Below are 22,228 nucleotides of genomic sequence, written 5' to 3' on the forward strand. Positions count from 1 at the left end.
CCCCAACCCGCTTAAGGGACAGGCCTGCACTCATCGGTTTAAATTAAAAATAGATCGAAGACCTGAAGTGTGGGCTTCCCAGTCCCCAATCTGGGTTTGAGCTCAAAATCCCATTCACAAGTACCATGACTTGGGACAAGACTCTACCTCAGTTTTTTCCACTGTAAAATGGGAATGATACCTACAACCTCTGGGGATGTAGTCAGGATGAAATCTCGCATGCAGAATGCAGGCCATTTGTGAGCCAGGACTTCAGCTGAGTTTTGTGGTGATGAAGTGCTGGGGAAGAGGCGGTGAGCTCCCTGGCCTGTGCCAGCCTCAGAGCTGTACGGTCGGTGGCATTTACTGCAGGCTCAGTCTGAAAGACAGGGTGGCCAGGCCATAGGAGGAGTTGCCATTGTGACACCAGTGTGCTGTGAGGAGCCCAGACTGGGTGCATGCGATCCCTTCTCTTTGGGTCGCTCCAGCTTGGGTAAAGCCACAGTGGAGGAGAAGCCTGGGTGGTCTTCCTCTGGTTTCCCCTTATCCAGAAGCAGAAGAGCCCCTGGAGTACAGGGTCCCCCCGGGGATGTCAAACACCCTCTGGGACAATGAGGCTGTGGCACTGGCAGCCATTACTTAACACCTTTGTTGATGCTTGAACAAAACATATGCACCGTGACCGTGTGTTAGTCCTGCTGCCCAGACCCCCAGCAGGAGCAGGCACTGCGGCCTGGCAAGCCCGCATGGGCTCCGGGACCAGACGGGGCTGTCTTTCCTTAGGAAATGGCCACTGGAAGCATTGTTTTTCCAGATTGTGTCAGCGACGCCTTTGACTCGGTTCGAGTTAAAATTTCTCCCTTTGTCTGTGTGTGTGAAAATATGACTGCCGTTCTGGTGTCTTCTATTTATTTAGTTTTGGGTGTCAGCATGTTACTCTCCTCGCCCTCTCATTTCAGAAGAACAGAGCTATTTATTGATACAAAGGAGAGGTGTTCAGAGCATCCTGTTAAGATGCAGAGCTCAAAATAAACATCAGAGCTTTCTTTGGAGACCCACACCCTTCCTCAAAGGAAGGCCCGTGCTTAAATTTGTACGGAGTCCGAAGCCCAAGCCGAGGAGCTATTTTTAATGACTGCTTTGCTTACATTTTACACTGTGCAAGTGCCTAGACCAACGCTCATGGGAATCTGGACTTTCCTTGGTTTTGAGCGGAAGAAGCTGGGTGGTAAATGATTTTTGTACATAACACTAGGAACCAGAATGGAATGGTATCCTTCTGACTTTTGAGAAAACAAAACAAAAAAACCCAATAAACAAATGGCATAAAAAATGCACAAGAGACATGAGCCAAGGCGTTCAAAAGAAGAGATTAAGCAGTTTTATGCTTTAGGGGATAATCAATACAAATGACAAATATTTACACCCGAAGCAGCAAGTGGCACATCGGTAGGCACAAACATGTGTGACATGGACATGGAGGAAACTACAAAGTGATGCCTCTCACACCTCCAGGCCAGGAGACGCCAGGAGCCGGCCCAGCTACGAAAGAGAAGGCCACTGCTTTAGCCCGGAGCAGTGTTCGGAGAGTCACGGGCTGTGGGGGGTGTGCGGTTCCCATGGCAGGCTCGGGCTTGCCCCTCCTCCTGCCCACGAGAGCAGAGCTGGACGACGCGCCCCGACTCCTTTGCTGTCTGCACCTGTAGATCTTTCTGGGTGCTTCTTCGGGCACACTGCCCCCTCGGCCCCACCCGATGATGTGTTTCCGACGTGGGGTTGGGTTTTGGGCACTTAAGCATTAGCTGTCTTTCAGGTGAAGTTGTTCTCCAGAAGTTATGTGAGAATAGCTAAAGGCAGCATCTTCTGCGTCCGTGGCCTCCTGTGGCCTCCAGGGAGAGCTGCTAAGTTGATAGATAACGGTGGATGCATTCTTTCTGGCCCAGTCACTAGAACAAGGATTAGCAAACCGTGGCCTCTCAAATCCAGCTGGGTGCCTGCTCAATACAATTTGGCCGGCACAGAGCCAGGACTTTGGGTTCATGTGTCTGTGGCTGTCTGTGTGCCCTCACAGCACGGTTGAGGAGCGGCTGCAGAGACTCCGTGGCCCGCCAAGCTGAAAAGACCCTCATCCACCATCTGGCTCTTGATGGGGGCAAGCCTGCAGACCCTGGCTCTGGATGGACCTGGCCCAGCTCACCCGTGCACTCCTGGCAATAGCGACTCCCGTTCCTGCACCGGCAGTGGGAAAGGATAAGCCTTCATTTGATTGCCTTGGAGGGAGAAAAGGCTGGGCTGCGAGACGGTTTAAATTGCTGCAAGAACCCCACTGCTGTCTTCCTATCAGTCTCCCCTTCCTTGTATTTTTAGATCTGTCTCTCTTCTCTGCCTGCTCTCCTTTCTTCCACTTCAGCTCCTTGTTGCTAAATTTCAAATAAATTAGGATCTGGAAAATCCTGGCCCTTAGAGATTTTGGGCAAGCTCCTCCATTTATGTGAAAGGTCAGCATTCCTTGCTGGGAGTGACCGATTAATTCTTTCAATCTCTTCAACTTTGGGAAAAGCCAGGGTTCCAGCCTGGCCTCCCGGAATGGCCAGGAAGGTGTTTTCCGGCTCTTGGCTGAGGGTCGGGGTGAGATAACCAGATCCTAAGGGAATCTCCCTCCAGCAGGCACCTCCTGTGCTCACACGCCAGCAGGTGTAGTTTGTCTCCAGTGGGGACGAGCCCACGTGAGGCAGTCCCAGGTGCAGCCACGCTGGATTCCTTTTTCAACAGCACTTAAAGAAAACACCAGCCTCCAAGGATGGGCCGTTTTTTTTTTCCCCCTTTGAGCTGGTTTTAAAGACCGAGTTGCTGTGTTTAAAAGCCATTTATTTAGACGACAGATAATGTAGATGGAACCGGATAAATAAAAAAGTGAAGTCGAGATTGGAAGCAGTGGTTAAAATATAAACACACAGGGCCACTCCCTTGGACGGTGTCCCCCAAACAGAACAATGGCTCAGAAACGGCACATGGAAATGACATGCCCCACCCTCCCAAGCAGCTCCGACCCACAAGGTCCCATGCAAGAAACTGGATTTCACTGTGGCGCCAAGCACGCCCTGGGCTCCTGGCTGCTCTCTGCCCTTGCTCTGCAGCGCCAGGGACATTTCACTGTTCTCTCCTGCCCCTGTGCCCTCCACAAAGACAGCACCCAGCGTGTGGCCTAGCCTGGGTGGGCTGCTTCATCCTGCCCCTTCCTGCCTCACCTGCCCTGCCACGGAGTGCTCTGCCCAAGGAAGATGACAAGGGTGCAGGAGGAAGTGTGCGTGGTGCCCGCTGGCCAGGCACCACTGAGACCTCGCTGCCCCTGGAGTCTCCACCTCACCTGCGCATCCCGCTAGCGTGCACCTGCACGAAGTCCACAATCCCCACAAAATCCTGCGTGTGGCATCCCCCCTCTTTAATGGTAAATGTTCTGGAATGTCCATAGATAAGAAAATGGACGGCATGGAGGAAAAAAGGCTCGTGACCTGCCGCGCTGTCATTTCACCTCCGGATGTCGGAATACTCGGACTGCTCGTCTTCCCACTCGCTGCTTCCGGAAGGTCCCTGGGCCCCGGGGCTGCCGGCCCGGCCCCGGGCATGGGCATTTGGGTGGCTCCTGCTTCCTCGCTCTCCCTTGGCTCCACGGCTGGTCTCCTTACTGCTGGGCTCTGCGTGGTGGGGACCAGCTTCGCCGTGGTGGGCCCTGGGGAGCTTGGTCCTGTCCACTTGGAGCTGGCGCTCTGGAAGTGCTGTGGGGGGCCTCTGGATGGTGGGGGTGCAGAAGCTCAGGATGGAGCAGAGGCCGCCCCAGTTCTGCTCACACTGGGCCTGGACGCTGTGGGTGACGGCCTCCTTCACCTCCTCCCCACAGGTCAGAAGCAGGTTCACAAGGTCTACGTAGGGCCTAGGGTGAGAACAGAGACGTGATGAGAATGGGACAGGTGCCGAAGAGGCTATGGACCATGCTGGGAAAGAGAGCTGGGGCTAGCGCCGGCCTGGGTTTGGAATTCTCTAGGATGGCTTCCAGCCTTGACCCGCATTCCAGTGAGTACTGGTCCCTCACTCTTCCTGGGGGACTTTTGGGGCCCTAGAAGGCTCCCACTCTTGGGAGTCATTGTAGAGGCAGGGCACATGCAGGACAAAGGGACAACTCCCAGGTGCACAGGACAGGAGCCTATGGTTGGGGCACCCATGTCAATGATGAGAGGAGGCGGGGGTCCTGGGCTGTGCCCAGGCTGCACCAGCCGGGCGGGTTAGCACAGGTGAGGAGTTGGGTCTTCAGCACACAGCGGCGAGCAGAGGAGTCTTGGGTAGGGCAGAAGCCGTGCAGGTTCAGGGCGAGGGGAGCGGCCACTGACCGTCTTGTGAGCCCCTTATTGTTCCCATCCCTCACTTGTGGTATTGGAGAGGTTGGCTGGTTTGGTACTGGGTGAGTCTCCCCAGAGCGAGGCGCCCAGGAAGCCACGGTCCTCACGTCTATGATTACCCCTGGCTTAAACTTGTGACAGAGGAGGGGCTTTCTGGAAGCCACTGGATGCCCCTCCCTCTGCACCTAGCTAGGGTGGAGCTGTCCTTTCCCGTGGAGCTTTGTATCCCGGGTGATGGGGCTGGGCAGTGGACGTGGCTGTCCAACCATCTTTATTCTTTCAGCCTGGGGGGCGGGGGTCCACGTGCAGAATGAAAGCAAGCTCCTGCGAAGCACGCTCAATTCTGGAGGGCAGAGACAGTGGCTCAGACCCTTGGGTTGTTCTTTGGGAAAACTTCCGGAGTGCACTGTGGGGTGGAAGCTTTTGCATTTGTTCACCCCTTGATATGTGGTGTTCCCAGCCATGGGCTCCCATGGCCCACCCACTGAGCCTCTCTCACCTGCCTCCCTGGCCTTTTAGGATCCCTAGGGAGCATGGGATGTGTCATGTGTATAACCTGCTCTCTTGGTAGCCCTCGGCTAGCAGAGGGTCTGGACACGTCTGACCACGAGCCTCGCGGCCCTGGGCCGTCACCCCGCTGAGGGAGATCCCTCTGGAATGTGAGGTCCTTGGGGACAAGGAGCACACGTGCTCTTCTGTGGGAGCCCTGTCCACTTGGGAGGCCGTGTCACAGCCTGGGTCATCTTTGCCTTGTGGGCTGGCCCTTGTTGCTATGCAGAAGGAGCAGACTGTTACCCGCCATCCCAGTCCTCTTGCTTCCCGGATGTAAACAGCGAGGTGGCTTCTGGAACCTTCCAGGTTGGGGTAGAGCGGAGGAATGCTCTGGCTGACAGAGAACAGGCTGCTTTTTGAGGCCCATCTGATGTCCTTGGAGTTGGATGGGCTGAGAACTGACTCTCTAAGGCAGGTGGCTGCTGCTGACCAAGACGGTGATCAGGCAGGTGGCCAACCCAGGGACACGCTCAGAGCATGTGGGTTTCCTTCATCTTTTGAAAACTAAAGCCACTGTGTCAGGGAGCTCAAGTCCAGTGCTAAAACAGCTGCAGGACTTAAGCGCCTCACTGTTGGGGCCACCCCCGGGCAAGTGTAGGTGTGCCCCCCTCTGGGGATCAGGAGCAGTCGTGCTGGGCTGTCAAGCTGATGTTCCTCCTTAGGCCCCTCTGAAGCAACAGGAGGGCGCCCTCAGTCTCCTTGTGCAGGGCAGGCTGCCTGCCAGGTGAGCTCTTGGAACCCCCAAGGCCAGATCAGCCCACGCTCCCCTCTGCCCTTGGCCCTCACCCAAGGAGGAAGCTGTGAACCCTGGGGACGGGTGTGTGTGTGTGTGTGTGTGTGTGTAACCTCGCATATCTAAGCCGTGTTTGAAGCTGGCACCTCCTCAGGCTGCAAGCTCAGCCCGTATCTACGGACGACTTGCTCGGCTGGGTGTCTGCAGAGGCTGAGAGATTTGAAAGCCTAGTTGGAGGGGGGTGTGTCTGGATGAGTGTGGTGGCCGGCCTGGCAGGCTGGCGGCAGCTAGGGAGAGGCAGACGAGAAGGCGAAACGTGGGGCAGGGAGCAGAGTGGGGTCGGGGAGCTGGGGAGAGAAGCTGCTTTAACTGCATGGGCAAGCTTTGGGCTGCGTAGGGTTGGGCTGAGGAAGAGGAGTGTTGTGGATTCTGGGGTGACTTGATTTCCCCCTCTCTAAAGGGAAAAGCAAATTCTGTCCTAATTTTCTTGCTTGTGACAATGGATGCCACCCCTTTGGAACCGGCCCTCTTGATAGCTGGGGAGGGACCGATTTCTTTAACCTGTTAAGACGGGTGGAGAGAAAACCGCCAAAGAACTCGGGCAATTCAGCTCGAGGAGTGCGCTGACGTATACCGTGTGCTGGTGGCGTCAGAACGGGAGGTCATGGGGGCTGCTGGGGGGCTGGAGTTAGGCGAGACCCGGTGCCTGGAGGTGCTGGCTTAGAAGGAGACAAGGGGACTGCCAGGTGACCACAGGGAGCGTTCTTCCTGGCTTCTTGGAGGGGCTCTGGGCGTGTGCTACAGACTTAGAAACCAGTGCCTCTCACTCGCACCTGACGCCAATCAGCTGTCTCAAATGACTGGCATGTGAGGACAGAGACGCTTCCTGGGGTTCCTCAGCCGTGGGCACTTGCCTCTCCCAGGGCACTTTGAAGGAGAGCGGCATCACAGCGCTCTCTGTGTGTGACGGGGATACATTTGAGAAAAGGAGAATGCTGCCGTATCTGGGGACCGAGGAACCCAGGCCAGGCCAGCAGCAGGGAGGCTGGGAGGTACGAGGTATCACAGCTGGCTTTGGGCATAAACAAAGAGTTACTTCAGAAAGTTCATGCAGAAGTGGAATTAAAAGGTGACATTATTTGGGTTGCAAACTTTTCTGGGGGGACCCACATATAGTTATTTCATCATGTGTACATTTTGCATGAATTTTTTGAAGATCCCTTGTATCACCAACTCCCAAGCTGCAAAGTAGGAATCAGATCTTAGAGCGAGTTTGGTAACCTCTCTGCTGCACTTTCCTGTCTGTTAAATAACAACAGTCACTTCTGTCTCCAGCACCCCTGGGAAAGGTGAATGGGCTAATCCACGCAGAAGCTCCGGCCAAGCGCCTGGCACATTAAGAACTGACAGCTCTTACTGCCGTTGTTACTCTTCCTTTACCGGTGTCTGGAAGAATGAAAGATACTGCATAAAGCATTGGCGTAATTCGAGGAGAAGGCAGCATTATTTTGCTGCCTGCAGAGTGTCACTTGAACCTTATTCTAGCACTGCAGCAAAAGGGTTCTGCGAGCTACCTGGGACCTTCTGTCAAGTGCAAAGTGACAAGAGATAGCCAGTGGTGTTGGTGGGGCCTGGGGCAGCTTGGTTAGTGACACTGCTGGGGGGAGCCCATTGCCCAGAGTTTATACGATTGTACTGATTTGGCCCTATGAGTCCCTGAGGGAGGACCCATGGCACCATCAAACTGGCAGTGACATAGACTGGACTGCACAGCTGCTGGCTTTCTTCCTGCCCTGCACCTCCAAGGAAGGGGCCACTGTCGCCTCCCCAGGTCACTGACCACGCTTGGGAACAACCATGTGTGTTTAGCTCTCTGTAGCATTTACCTGCAGCTGGGATACAGGGAAGGGAGGAGATGTCCCAAGTTCATCACGGAACTGCAGGTCTTTACGTGAACTTACTAAACGTTTAAACTTACTTTACGTAAGTTCACGTTTCCCGGCTCTGGCACGGAAGTGCTTAGCAGCTCAGTGAGAGTCTTTGATGTTTGTTTTGCATTTTCTCTCTGAGGGCATTAATGTGTTAGGAAAGATGAGTTGGGCCATCTAAGAGGGAAGGGAGGTGTGGAGGGAAGGAAAAAGAGCTTTTGCTCTCCCCTTTTGGGCTTTTAAGAGTGTAGGTTCTGGAGCTGTAGTGCCTAAATCCCAGTCCTTGCCATGCCTCTCCCTAGCTGTGTGACCTTTGCCTCGGGACTCAGTTTTCTCATCTGTATAATGGAAGGGCTATGGGAATTCAGCTTATAGGTGTGTTATAGGGTCCGAGCAAAACATTCCTATAAAGGCCCCAGCACAGTGCCTGGACTTAGCAAGTGTTCAACAAATGTCCTTGGCCACCAGCTGTGAGGACACTCTGGCGGCTACTCTGATCACTGGGAGAACCATTGCCTTCTTGGCTAAGGGGAGGAGTGCTTGTGAGTGGGCACATTTCATGCTTAGTCAAAAAATAAAGAAATCTTCATGTTTCTGCTGCTTGTGATTTTGAAAGCGAGGATGCAAGTATCACTTTTCCTGAAAGCCAGCAGCCAAGAGGGCTCCTAGGGCCGGCAGTGCAGCTTTCTGCTGGACCAGAGTGCAGCCGCCAAAAGCACAGCCCCTCACCCAGAGTGCAGCCCAACCCCCCTGCTCTGCCCTAGGTCAGGCCCCGGTGGGGCAGAACTCACTCGTGCAGCAGTAAGTCCTTGAAGTGTATCATCTCCACGATGACCCGGATGTTGTCCTGGGCGGCTGAGCACAGGTCGTGTTTGAGGTAGCATTCCCGCTGCAGCTGGAACACCATCTCCTTAATGGCCGGGCACTTGCGGCTTATGCAGCCGAACCTGTGGCGCAGAGCGTGGGCCTTGCACTTCAAGGCATCCTTGATGAAGGACTTGCCCTGGGAGCACAGCATGGAGAAAGGGAGAGGGGGCAGAAGAGGCTTTGGTCCAGGTTTAAGCATCCACAGGTGCCAACAATGGGGCCCCAAAGTCCCGCCCCCGACTGACGCCCTCCCCGGTGAGGGACTTGACCCCTCAGGCAGTGGGCCAGAAAGGACACTCGTTCTGTCAGCTCACCCATCTGCCTCCTTCCTCCCCGGCCGCACCTTCAGCTTCCCTCGCACTGGGGCAGCCCGGGGTGGCTGAAGGGTGGCAATTTTTTGGGAACACATAGGGGAGTTTGGCCAGACGCAAATCCACAACTCCTTCGTGGCTCTCAGCATGAGTTTTTCTTAAGCGGAAGGTACCCTTCTGTCCAAATCTCACCCTTTCCCATTTCTCACATCCTCAGCGTGACTAACTGCCCTCCCTCTGCCACCCGAGACCTGCACTCTCGTGGCCTCTGATCCCTCCGGGAGCAACGTTCTTGTCCTTCTTGAAAGCGGTTCTATTCCTTTAAACGGCTGGGATGGCTGCCTCGGAGAGGCCGGCCTGGCGCCCTGCCTGGCAGCATCTGGAGTCTGAACTGCCCAACCGACGGGCCCTCCCCCACGCTCCCTGCTTCTGAGCCGCTGAGGCCGCCAGGCATGCATCTGGCCTTCGGTCCGCTTTCCTGGCAACCCCCTTACATTGTGCTTATCCTAGAAAGGAGACAGCTGCTGGGGGTGTGCAGGCGAGCCCGGGCGGCGGCTCCCTTATCAATCTCCGGGGGCCCAGAGGCATTGTGGGATACCCACAGGAATCCCAGGACCCCCCATTACTATAGAAACGAGCTGTCGTCCACGAGGTCACCCCTCTGTTTTTAGACAGGCCCGGAAGTCACTGAGTTGGGAAAGTAAACCGGTTTAGGTTGGAAGTGGGAAGGCAGCCAGCACGTTTATTTTGGTTCTCTCTTTAGAAGCAGCCGAAATGTCTGCAGATAGTGTCTGATTGCCGAGGAACCATGTTCCCCCACCCCCACCCCCCACCTTCCCAGTAGGAGCCAAATGGGATAGAGGGCACGGTGTGGCGACGTATGGAGGAGCTGTGTGTGCACTTGAAAGCGGTGCCTCTCACCGCAGAGCTTGGGAAGCTCACCCAGGCAGGCTGAGTCTGTGGGCTCTGCTTGGGCGTTCTGCTCCGACACACGGTGGGGTTGCCCTGCAATGCACCTCCTTCCTCCGGAATTCCTACTCTGTTTCCTAATGCCAGTTAAGATGCTTTATTAAGGAGCCGCCAGGAGTTCCTTCCCTGGTTTCTGTTTCCTGCTCTGGACACCTCATATCCTCCTGAGTTTGGGCTGCCAGCCCTGCCACCCCCCTCTGTTGGTGCCCAGGCAGTCCTCCGTGAGGTCCGGCTTTGTCCAAGATGTAGCGGATGGTGACTGGCGGCAGCGTGCACTAATTGCACCTACATGGTCGGCCCCCTCCAGACACTGTGACGTGGAGGACCAGGCACGGGAGCTATAATAGCAGGTGTTTCAACAGGGCATGGAGGCCAAGGAGGAGAATGCAGACAATGAGCCTTGGGCCACCTGCCACCTAACTGTATTACTGGAGTCCTCAACCCTGCAGCCCTGCATTGCTTGTTGTCTTCCTGCCCTGCTCCCAGCAGCACCGAGGCTTTCCCCTGGGGACCCGAGGATGACTGAAGTGGCTCAGGCCCTGATGATGCTACATGGAGCCAAAGAGGAGTGTGCAACCACGAAGAGGAGTGTGCAACCACGACAGTCATTCAGGGTTTGGCTTTTCAGGTCTGGAGAGAAGAGGCTGTGACTTAGCGGGGAATGAAAGTCTGCTCCCTTGGAGGCCTTGGAATTATCCAGGTGGCCTGGATTCTCCACACACACCCCAGAGTAGGAGAAGCCAGCTCTCAGGACTGGGTTCCCTGTGGCCAGACGCAAAGTGTTCATCATTTGTTATGACTTTGACAGCCAATCCACTTTGCTTGTGTAGACACTACCAAAGGGTGTAGAAGGTTCTAACCTGATGATGGCTACAGAGGTCAGACTGTGGGTGCAGCTGGGGGACACTGGCACCCTGTTGTAAGCCTAGCATGCCTCTGGCCAGTGCTGAAAACACACCACAGAGAACAGCTAAGGAAATCTATTCACGTCCCAGCCACCTTTTCAATCACACCGCGCTAACCCCAAACATTCTTCCCACTCTAGTTAGCTTTTACCTGGGCATCAAATTTTCCAGCGTTGTGCAGGAAAGTCATGCAGATCCCATGTAAGCCTCGAATCTCACAAGAATTGTTCTCGAAGCATTCAAACACGCCACACCCCACGTCACCAGCGTTGACCAAACAGTGCTGGATCTCGGCTAAAATGAAAATGACACACAGATGTATACAAAACTCTCAGCCCCACTGGGGAACGCAGACAGGTCAGTTGGAATACCAATTATTGACCGTCGAAGGAAAACTTAAAATAAAAAAAAAAAGGAGAGAGAGACAGACAGACAGACTATTTTAGGAATTGAAAAGCCAGGAGGCAGAATCTCATCACGGAGTGGACTCATGAAAAATATGGTTATTTGAAAATACTTGTAAAAATTTGCCAAAAGTGCAAACATTACAACCAGAAGTTCTTAGGTCTGAGCGTTCTTTTTAAAAAATCTATCTTTACCATTTCATTCAAGTATTTGTGGGACTAGCTGGAGAGCAGCCCCTATTTCAGTGTTTTAAACCCACGGCCAACAATCAGAGGTTGATTGAAAGCTGTGCTTTATCAATGAAACGCCCCTCTCTACTTGGATCTGCAGAGGCTGCTGCGCCGAGGTCACAGCCATTGCCTCCCCGATTCCCAAATGAGAGCGTCCAAAAAGCAGTTTCAATTCAGCTTTATGATTCAACACCTAAAAATCAAAACAAAATTCCTATTAAGGCAGCGCCTCCAAACCCTCCGCATTAAAAATACCAGGCTGGGGAAGCTGCGGTTTGCCTGCAGGCTCGGGGAGCTAGGCAGAGGGGCAGCCTTCCGAGGCTCATCACCCCACCCCCGCCCCCGCCCCCGCAGCTGGAAGCTCCTTTTGATCAGGATCCAGGACGAGCGATCACTTAACACCCCCCCCCCCCCAGTCCCTGCGGCCCCGTAGCCCGCGCCCTCCTCCACGGAACGCGGATGTCACCCTCCTCTGAAAGGACCAAACGGGGGAAAATGACTGTCAGGCTGCAGTGTGCGGAACCTCTCGCCTCCTCCCCTCTCCCCAATTCTCTGATTTCAACCAACCACAAAATTACATCAGAAAAGTAGATTTTCGCAGAAGGGCGGGGTCGGAGTAGAAAATCCGCATTCGGATGAAATCTAGTGAGAGAATGAGGGGCGTGTATCGTGCGGTGGGTCACCCACGACCGAGAATCGCGTTCCTTTCTCAGGGACAGCTCGGAGAGGGCGTTGGGGGGCTCGGGCCTGGGGTGCCGGCCCCGGCCTGTGGAGGTACCGGGCTCCGGGCCACCCTGCGCCCGGCCGGGGCGCGAGGGCTGGACGCACGGGGCCGCGACACACTCACTCAGGGAGTCTCTAATGAGCACTGGTGCCTTCCTGCTGGCGCGGTGAGCGCACGCACGCCGCCGCCGCCGCGTTCGCACGGCCCCCGAGAGGCAGCAGTGGGAGGCGGGTGCAGAGCGACAGGACCGGAGGCAGATTTCCTTTCTCTCCCCAGGGCTGGGAAAAGGGCCAGCCCCGTGCTCTGCACGCCCAGCTCGGCTCCGCAGCTTGCCCGTGAGCCGAGAGCCCGGGGGCCGGCGGCGCCACGGCAAAGGTACGCCTTGCGCCACCCGGTTCCCCCCTCCGGAAAGCAATGCCCCCAGGGGCGAAGTTCGCGATGCCATTAGTCTCGTCCGCGAAGTTCTGGGATTGGGGGCATCTTGGGGTGGGAGTGGGGGTGGGGGCTTAGCAGTCCTGGCGAGGCTAGCCGGCCGGGAAAAGAAGTTTTCCGGGTGCACGGCGCAGCCCAGCTCTCGGGACTTGAGGGCTTGCCGCCGGCCGGCCAGGATGGAGAAGTGCGCTTTGCATGGGGTCCGGGACTTGAGGGGCTGGCCCCAGCAACGTCAGGCGCTGCCTCATTCCCCTCGCCCCGGAGTACAGCAACAAGTCGTGCCCCAGCCATTTCATCATCCGGCTAGCACGTGCGGATTCCGGGCGCTCGGAGCTCCGCGCGGACCTCGCCTCGCCTGGCGCTTCCCTCTGCGCGGCCCGCGCCACCCCGAGAGTTTTTGCACGGTCCGAGGTGGGCGCGCTGCGTGGGTGCACGGCGTCCCCTCCGAGTTAAGTCCCGGCCGCCGAGGCGCACGCATTTACCTGTGTTCTGCAGGGACAGGCGGCCTTTCTGCTGGGAGCCCCTGTCTGGGAGCCCCTCGGGCGGGTGGGTGGCGTCGGTCCCCCGCGCCAGGTCGAAGGTGGCGAACACCAAAGTCAGGGTCACGAACCGGCCCAGCCGCTCGGCACACATGCTTCTCCGTGCAAACCTCCTGCCGGGAGACCTGGATTCTTTGTGCGCCCCTCCTCCTCCTCTTCCTCCTCCGCCGCTTCCCCCCCTCCTCCCACTCTTCCTCCTCGCTCGCCTTTCCCTCCTGGTGGCGGCCGCGGCCGGAGTAGAGGTTACCCAGCGCCCTCCCGTAGCTCCCAGGAGAGCATGTGACCAGGCCGTTAGCAGCGCCGCGAGTGCCGGGCAACGGCGCGGATGGTGCCTCAAATATCCCTGGAAGCTCTGGTGTCACTTGAATGAAGGAGTCGAGCAGGTGTTGTCCCGGCGGCTGGACCAATCCGAGACCCCGGCCCGTTTGACAACACAGCCGGGAGGCGGGGCCTGCGTCCAACTACTCCAGGAGGAAGCCGAGCGCCGCTGGGAGCGCCCCACAAAGTTGCCGACCTGGCGGCAGCCGGGCGTTTGCGTGCTCGTGTGTGCGTGCGCGTGTGTGCATATGTGTGTGTGTGTGTGTGTGCGCGCGAGAGAGAGAAAGAGAGAGAGAGCGCGCGACCAAGCGAGCGCGTCCGGAGGGGCGTGCGCGTGTGCAGGGGCGCCAGGGCAATGGCCGAACGGACTTCAAAAAGTCAGAGCGAATCGCGGCTCGCGTTGTAGCTACGCAAGGCGAGAGGGGACCGTCCGCGCTGGGACAACGACCTTCCAGTCCCTGGCTCGACTCAGTGCAGCATCAGGCCGGGTCACTTTCCTATTTCCTCAGTTTGGAAACGAGTGGGAGCCCCAGCCCTGATCCTTGATCGATTGGGCACACTGATGCTGTGTGGGCAAACTGAGCACATGTCAGGATTCCTGGAGCTGTGACGCTTGGCATTAAAGACAAAACAACCCACAAACCCACTCCTGAGGATGGGAACAGGAGCCCCAAAGTATTTGGCCTGAGCAACGCCCCCACCTTCCCACCACCTTGTGGCTCCGCTTTGCTGGTCCCTGCAACACCTAAGGTGTCCTTTCTCGCCCCTCCTCCATCCCAGACGGCTTCCAGGCTGGGCTGCAGGGATCCAGGTGACAATCTGGACTTGCATCATTTCCAGGTGGGTGGCGGGGAGGCCCAGGCCGCCCTGAGTCAGCCCACCGCGGAGCATCGCGTGCCCCGGAGGCTGCAGCTTGAAAGGCAACTTCCCGCGTCTCCAAACACACTGTCCCACGTTCCCAAAGCGCGGCTCGCCGCCCGGCTCTGGATTCCCTTTGCACTCCAGCCAGCGGATGGAAGTGATGCGAACAAAACCAGGAACTAGGGGGCAAGGTCCGAGGACATTCTCTGTTGCAGCCCCCTCCCTAGTCGCGGCCCGGGTCGGGTCGGTCCCCAGCAGCTCTGCCCCGCGGCCCCGCGGCTGCCGGGAGAAAGTTGGGCGCGCTCAGAGCGCTCTTCCCCCCGCTGTGTGCGTACGTGTGCACGCTCACGTCTCCCTCGCGCCGGGCCGGGGACAGGAACTGCTCCTGGCCTCCGCAACCCGACGGCGCAGCCGGAGGGGCAAGCAGGGCTGGGGTGGGGGAGGGCGGGCATGCGAGCGTGGCGGCCCAGCGCCCCGGGACACCCTAGCCGTTCAGCACGCCCTTGCCCCTCCCCCGCCGGCGCCATCCTCCTGCTGGAGAACAGGTGAGCTGGGTACCAGCTCTTACCTCCACCCCGCCCGCGCCCTCTGCAGTAATGCACTGGCTAGGTTTCGTCACCCGCTGCGCAGGGTGACGCGGCCCCGGATCTCCGCGGCGGGGCGCCCTGCTTGGGGAGGGGGTGCGGAGACGCGAGGGTGGGTCATCCTTCGGCTGCCACTGGGCTTGTGAAGAAGCGTCCCTTCCCTGGGACCTGGCTGCACTCGCACCTGGGAAAGGCGAGGGGGCTGGGATGACCGCTACTGACTACAGCTGTCCCACTTGTGGAGCTGTCTGGAGTCAGGAGGAAGGAGGGAGATGGGAGGATCGCTTTGCATGGGCTGTCCCTGGCCTGGATCGCTACCAGCTGCTGTCCACCGGCCTAAGGTCCGAGTCTGCATGGGTGCTGAGACACTGATCAGTGGAACCCCTAATACCAGCTGTGGGAGGAGGTGGGGGTCCCAGTATATTAAAGTACGATAATAGGGCCATCTGCATTGCCCACTCCCTTTTGTTTGCACTGGTTAAACCCAACTTCCTTTATTAGCTTATGAAAGACTACAGCCAGTAGATCCCTGAAAACAAATCAAACAAACAACACAGCATTCTGGCCTCCCACCTGACTCCTGGAGGCCCTGAATTCCCTAGGGCCTTGGAGCCATTTGATCTCCTAGTCTGGCTTAGAAGCCCAGTGGATTTTCTTTCTCGGTGCTGTCTTGTAGGTGAGAACATGAGCGACGTTGGCATCAAAAAAGCATCTGGGTACTTGGTGTGCTGAGGAGGGAGACCCAGGGAGCTCACCATTGCTGGGTGCAGACAGGGCCAGGCAGGTGAAGCTCTTGGGCCTCCTGCCTCCCCACGCCTTATGCACTGTCTTGTCACTGCCAGGCCCTGGGTCTGTCCCCCAGCGGTCCTACTGAATTTAAAATTTCATCTTGAGGCTGTTTGCTCCAGCCTGCTAAGAGCCACTCAAAATTCTCCCCAGCCAGTTGCCCCTTTAGAACCAAAAGGCCATGGTAGCAGGAAGCAAAGGCCCTGGTTCTTAAAGGTTTGTCTCTAGGACACTCCGCCAATGGCACAGCAGTCAGAGAAGGAAGCCCATCCCAGCGGCTTCCACCAGGGCTGTGAAAATTCTGCAGAATCACTGGGCAGTGTGTGGGGACCGTGCAGGCCCCTGGTGGAAGTGGGGTGCAAGGCTCAGGCTGATGACTTTGTAATGACCCCCACTCCTGCCTGGTGATTCTGTTTTAGCTCCATGACATAGGTCCTGTTGCGATGATAACTGATAGAAGGCTGATAGAAATTGAGAACAGACACTGGGTCACCCACCAAGCTTGCGGCTTTGGAGGCCCTCCAGGCCCAAAGTTCTGCCTTGGATGGGAATTAGAGTTGGGAAAAGTAAGGACAGAGCAGCCGGTGCTGCCCTGAGCCTCAGCGGGGAGTCTGGCTGGCTGGACACGCACGAGTCTTCACCCGTGTCTCCGTGGAGAGGCAGACGTGGCCGCGGGTAACATCCAACAGCTTCTGTAGCTGATACCCATGCTTTCCTCCCTGAATCCACTTTGTGGGTTGCATTCCATCAACATGCAGGACACAGGTTTTTCTAGGGGAGCGTAGTGCTAAGCAGAAGCAAGGGAAAGAGGGCGGGTATTGCAGGTGGGAGGACCAGCCCCGGGAGCATGCACGGACCTGGCGAGGTGGGGTTGGTGTTAGCAATGGGAGTTGTGCACTTAGGTGTCAAGCTGGTGGGGTTAACTAGGGCACGTTGTCGAGGCTGGGAGCATTGTGACCCATCTGTACTCATCCTAAAAGATCTTGGCCTGTCATCCTGATGGTATTTAAGGATGAGACTCTTCGACTAGAGTCTGTTTAGGAATTAGGAGAAGCTGGGGCCCAGTGCTGACATTGTGGAACGCGAGGGGAGGAACAGGAAGCAGTAAGCCAGGATCTTGATGCCCAGAGGGATGGGAAGTTGTCCTTGGTCAGATGCGAGCAGTTGAGGCCTTGGAGGATGGGGTCAGTTCTTGGCTGCTAAAGCAGTAACGAGGTTGACATACGTTGTCCAGTCTAGGCTTTCTGTGAATGTGGGAGTCTGGGTGGACAACATGGCTCACCCACGGGGAGCTCTGCCCACTGCATGCACCTCCCCCTTGGGAAAGACTGTCTGGGCTGCTGGCACCACCTTATGGTCAGAGAGGGAACTGTCTAACCCAATAGTCAGTCTCCTCAACTTGACCTGACTCGAGGGCTGGGGCACTAAATACTGGGTCTCCTGCCTTCTCTCCAATTTCCTTACCTTTTCTTTAGGAAAATCAGCTAATGCTGGGTTAGGCAATCTCTCTCTCAATGCTTTAATTCCCCCAAGAAGAACCTCTTTTTATTTTCTCTCTTCTCCTTCCATCCGTTGCTGTTTTCCTTGGTGAACCTAACTCTACCCTAATCATGCCTTCTGTGCATCCAGCTTTTACGAAGCAACTTGGAAAAAGGCATTGATATGAAACTGGGCAGACGGAACGACAAATTGCTGCTGTTGAACTGCCTGCATTCGTGCAAGCAGAGACCTCTCCCTAAAGAAGCCTCCGTCTTGTCTTATCTTATGCTGGTTGTTTCATCATATAGATTCAGGATAAAAAAGACTGTGTCTTTACTACGCATATTTGGGCTTATTGGGACTACACCAAAATTGCTATTAATTTTTACCATAATAGTACACACTTCAACGGTGTTATAAGTTAAGAAAGCTTTTGTAGGGCTAGCCTAGAATCCTAACTCATTTATATTACTGTTTATTGGAGGAAAATAGATTCTGAGTTCCCCAAACCACCAGCTCTCTATAAGAGTTGCAACACAACACCTTGGTGAACTGGGTATTTCCTCTGTGTCGTAGATCAATAGGCAAACCGATCATGGATTGCCTGGAAATACAAAGGACATATCTTCCCTTTTTTTTTTTTTAAAAAGATTTTATTTATATTTTTTAGAGGTAGAGTTACAGACAGAGGAAGACACACAGACAAAGGTCTTCCATCTGCTGCTTCACTCCCCAGATGGCTGCAACAGCCAGAGCTGGGCCAATCCGAAGCCAGGAGCCAGGAGCTTCTTCTGGGTCTCCCATGTGGGTGCAGGGGCCCAAGGACTTGGGCCATCTTCTGCTGCTTTCCCAGGCCATAGCAGAGAGCTGGGTTGGAAGTGGAGCAGCCAGGACTAGAACTGGAGCCCATATGGGATGCGGGTGCAACAGGCGGAGGCTTAGCCTATTGTGCTACAGCACCAGTTGTCCCTGATAAAGACCTTAAAAAAATCCCAAGAGAACAGAAATGTGTCCCTCAAAATAAATCTGTTTACTGGGAAGAATACAAAGCAGTAACAATCGAGTGTCTGATTTTTTGTTAGTGCCTTGCTGTGAATTCTGAGTAACATCCCAGATGTCTTGCCTGCTTTTGTGTGTGTGTGTGTGTGTGTGTGTGTGAATTTTTTATTTTCCACTGATCCAGATTTTGGAAGTCTTCAGGAAATGACCCATTTATGAACAGGATTTAATCCTCAGTGTATACCATCAGGGTCCATTGGACCGAAGTTTAGATTTTAAGTTTGAGCAGTTCTAACTTATTTTATGACTTTTATCAATTTTTCAAAGTCTTTAAAAGATAAAAGAGAACACCGACTTTTAAACAAAAGTAGGAAAACTCATGCTGACTTGAAGTTACAGTATAGGCCCATTGGAACCCTTTCCAAATCCATACCATGGGTCTTAGTGGCCTTGATTTTCTTATCTCTTCAAATTTTTCTGTTTTTTTTTTTTTTTTATCATTCTTGGGGTTATTTCACCATTACGCACCAACTCCTGCCAGTTATGATAAGAAGCACTAAAATGATAGGGATGTGGAAGAGTGACGGACTCACCTGGAGGTAAGGTGCAATGGGGAAACGAATCACCACTATTGCATCATCCTTCAGTGCTCTCTGGTGCACTGCCCGAAGAGTTACGTCATCTCCCAGGAAGGTGGAAAGCAAGACAGAGCACACCATTGTTGTAGTTTCACTTTACTGTGTTTGCTTTCATTGAATACAGTTGTGATTACAGGATTTTTCATTTTCTGCACGAAGTGGTAAAGAGAAGAAATTGACAGAGGAAAGGAAATGTCCAACCACTCGACAGATCAGAAGATGATTGCGAAGTGACAATGACACCATCAACCCTGGTGATAACAGCGAAACTGACCCAATAAACAAAGGCAGACTGGGACTCTCTCAAGACAATAAGCTGGATGAATTTCTCAAACTTAAGAATCGGTGCATAAGCAACTGATTTCTAAGGACGCAAAGAAGATCTGGTATTCTCATCCAGTCAGTTATTTGACAGAATGATTTTTTTAAAAGATTTATTTATGGCCGGCGTCGTGGCTCACTAGGCTAATCCTCCGCCTTGCGGCGCTGGCACACCGGGTTCTAGTCCCGGTCGGGGTGCCGGATTCTGTCCCAGTTGCCCCTCTTCCAGGCCAGCTCTCTGCTGTGGCCAGGGAGTGCAGTGGAGGATGGCCCAAGTCCTTGGGCCCTGCACCCCATTGGAGATCAGGAGAAGTACCTGGCTCCTGCCATCGGCTCAGCGCGGTGCGCCGGCCGCAATGCGCTGGCCGCGGCAGCCATTGGAGGATGAACCAGCAGCAAAGGAAGACCTTTCTCTCTCTCTCTCTCTCTCTCTCTCTCACTGTCCACTCTGCCTGTCAAAAAAAAAAATGAAATAAAAAAAAAGATTTATTTATTTATTTGAAAGAGTTACACAGAGAGGGAAGGAGAGGCAGAGAGAGAGAGAGGTCTTCTATCCGTTGGTTCACTCCCCAAATGGGTGCAATGGCCAGAGTTGCGCTGATCCAAAGCCAGGAGCCAGGAGCTTATTCCGGGTCTCTCACGTGAGTACAGGGACCCAAGGACTTGGGCCATCTTCCACTGCTTTCCCAGGCCATAGCAGAGAGCTGGATCAGAAGAGGAGCAGCCAGGACTCGAACCAGTGCCCATATGGGATGTTGGCACTGCAGGTGGCAGCTTTACCCACTAGGCCACAGCGCTGGGCCCTGGATACAATTTGAAGGGGGACAAATGAAAGGTGATCATAAAGCTGATCAAAAAGAAACAGGTGACATGAAAACAAAAGAAATTTCATTGGAGGAACTGTTCTCATTGATGTTGATAAATTTAAACATAAGACTGCTTTGTAACTACAGGGAAAAGAAACACAAAACTGTGAGCTGTTTTGTGTTTCAAAGGTGAGGAGTTTTCTGATGGAAGTGTAAGAAGAACCTCAAGTCATGCTGTGCTAGAACTTACTAGAGATTGACTGGAACCAGTATTTGTAGGTTGGGTCAGCCCCATTGAGCTGTCACTCACAATCAGAGGACTGTGCCTGTTTTGGGTGCTTATCCCCTCAAAACCAGGAAAATGTGCAGTGAAAATCTGCTTTGTTAAAATTACTGTTAATTTCTCTAATTAAAATCTTACATTATTAAATTTTCTAATTAAAATGTCAAACATTCAGTCTTCTGTAGACTATTCATAAAAATAGGAAGGGCTCATTAGACCCTGAGGATAAACCATCATCATTTCCTGGTGCATTGAGGGTTAAAGTTCTAGAGGAAAAAAACCCCACCTTTTTAAAAAAATGCCTATCTCTGTTTTTAAATATTTATTTTCATCTGCTTGAAAGGCAGAATGGTTTACTCCTCAAATGCCTCCAACAGCCAGGGGTTGGCCAGGCTGAAGCCAGGATCCCAGAACTCCATCCAGGTCTCCCGTGTGGGTGGTAGGGGCCCAAGGACTTCAGATATCATCTGCTGCCTCCCCGGCGCCTCAGCAGGAAGCTGAATGGGAAGCGGAGCAGCTAAGACCTGTGCTGGCATCTGGTGTGGGATGAAGGTGTCCCCTGTGCCACATGGCCCTCCCTCCGGAGGCAAAATGCTAATGCACGAATGAAGAAAACCGTCTCAGCAGGTGTGGGTCCCTGTGGAGGTCTGCGTCCATTCCCAACCCTTTCCCCACATGTGCCTGCCAGTGAGGACGGATGGTTATTTTAACTTCTTTGTTTATCCTTCCCTTCATTGCAACTCAGTGCTTCTCCAACTCCTGTGGGGATAAGGATCCCTGCGCAGGGCTGCATACACAACACGAACACGGATCCTGACTGTGTTGCCATGGGTGGTTTGTAGGATTTTTTAAAAAAATGTATTTATTTGAAAGAGTTGCAGAGAGAGGGAGAGATCAAGATGGGGGCAGGGAAAGAGAGAGAGGGAGGGAGAGAGAGAGAGAGATCTTCTCTCTGCTAGTTCACTCTCCAGATGGCTGTAACAACCAGGCCTGGGCCAGGCTGAAGTCAGGAGCCAGGAGATTTTTCTGGGTCTCCCATGTGGGTGTAGGGGCCTAAGGACTTGGCCATTTTCTCTACTGCTTTCCCAGGCCATAGCAGAGAGCTGGATCAGAAGTGGAGCAGCTGAGAATTGAACCAGTGATAGAGACAGACAGAGAGATCTCCCATCTACTGGATCACTTGCCTAATGCCTGCAACAGCCAGGTCTGGGCCAGGCTGATGCCAGGAATGAGGAACTCCATCTGTGTCTCTCATGTGGATTCAGGGGCCCAAATACTTGTGCCACCATCCCATGCTTTTCTAGGCTCATTAGCAGGAAGCTGGATTGGAAGGGAAGCAGCTGCAGCCGGAACTGGAACCAGCGCTCTGATGGGGGATGCCCATGTCCCAAGCAGTGGGTTAACCCACTATACCACAATGCCAGTCCCAAGCTCAGAGATTCTTTTCTGAGGTTCACACAGCTGGAAGGGCCCAAGCCCAGATTTGAAGCTGGGGGTTCAAATCCCTAGATCTTATATTTTCTGATGGTTCTAGAAGTCCTAATCCATGTCTCCATCCTTACACTAATAATGATGGTGGGTCGTGTGGCAAATCACTTTTATGATGCTCCCCAGATGGCCACAGTGGCCAGGGCTGGGCCAGGCTGAAGCCAGGAGCCAGGAGCTTCATCCGGGTCTCCCACATGGGTGCAGGGGCCCAAACACTTGGGCCATCTTCTGCTTTCTCAGGTGCCTTAGCAGGGAGCTGGATTGGGAGTGGAGCAGCTGGAACACCAACCAGTGCCCATATAGGATGCTGGCACTGCAGACGGTGGCTTTACCCACTATGCCGCAATGCTATCCTCTCTTCTTGTTTTTGGCAACACTACCACACACAAAGAATTGACAACAAGATAAATTAGGCACACAAAACTAAAGCAAGAAGGATAAAGCATGCTAAAGGAAAAGAAAAAAAAAAAAAAGCAAGCAGCTCCTTGAGGGGAAGGCAGAGGAAAGAGAGGCTGGCCAGAGGGGGCGCTGTGAGCAGCACAGGGATGGCGTCATTGGCTGTGCGGTGGGCACTGCAGGCCAGCAGGAGGGGAGCGTTCCCAGGCCACGGAAGCGAGGGAGGTGTGGGGTCCCGGGTGGCATTACACTGAAGGCAGCCACAGCAGGAGATTGGAGGGCCATCTCCGGAGGGTGGGGT

At 54.4% G+C, this 22,228-nt stretch overlaps 1 protein-coding gene and 1 long non-coding RNA gene across 2 annotated transcripts in view; one reads left to right on the top strand and one right to left on the bottom strand.

The window, feature by feature from the left end:
- Positions 1–22,228, top strand: part of LOC127490554 (uncharacterized) — a 106,606-nt gene that overhangs the window by 39,821 nt on the left and 44,557 nt on the right. The gene's annotated exons all lie outside the window — the stretch shown is intronic.
- STC2 (stanniocalcin 2) lies at positions 1,338–13,471 on the bottom strand. The gene is made up of 4 exons (XM_002710386.5): positions 12,912–13,471; positions 10,790–10,932; positions 8,378–8,589; positions 1,338–3,910 (listed from the first exon to the last, which is right to left on the bottom strand). Exons 1-4 carry the CDS (start codon positions 13,060–13,062, stop codon positions 3,508–3,510), a joined length of 909 nt encoding a protein of 302 aa, XP_002710432.1. The 5' UTR covers positions 13,063–13,471; the 3' UTR covers positions 1,338–3,507.

The sequence above is a fragment of the Oryctolagus cuniculus genome, chromosome 6 (assembly GCF_964237555.1).
Source record: "Oryctolagus cuniculus chromosome 6, mOryCun1.1, whole genome shotgun sequence".
Classification (NCBI taxonomy): domain Eukaryota; kingdom Metazoa; phylum Chordata; class Mammalia; order Lagomorpha; family Leporidae; genus Oryctolagus; species Oryctolagus cuniculus.

Coding starts and splice junctions, on each gene's coding strand:
- STC2 (XM_002710386.5), bottom strand. CDS start 13,062: ATGTGTGCCGAGCGGCTGGGCCGGTTCGTGACCCTGACTTTGGTGTTC. Junction 10,933..12,911: donor CCTGTCCCTGCAGAACACAG/GTAAATGCGTGC, acceptor TTTTCATTTTAG/CCGAGATCCAGCACTGTTTG. Junction 3,911..8,377: donor AAGGACTTACTGCTGCACGA/GTGAGTTCTGCC, acceptor TTCTCACCCTAG/GCCCTACGTAGACCTTGTGA.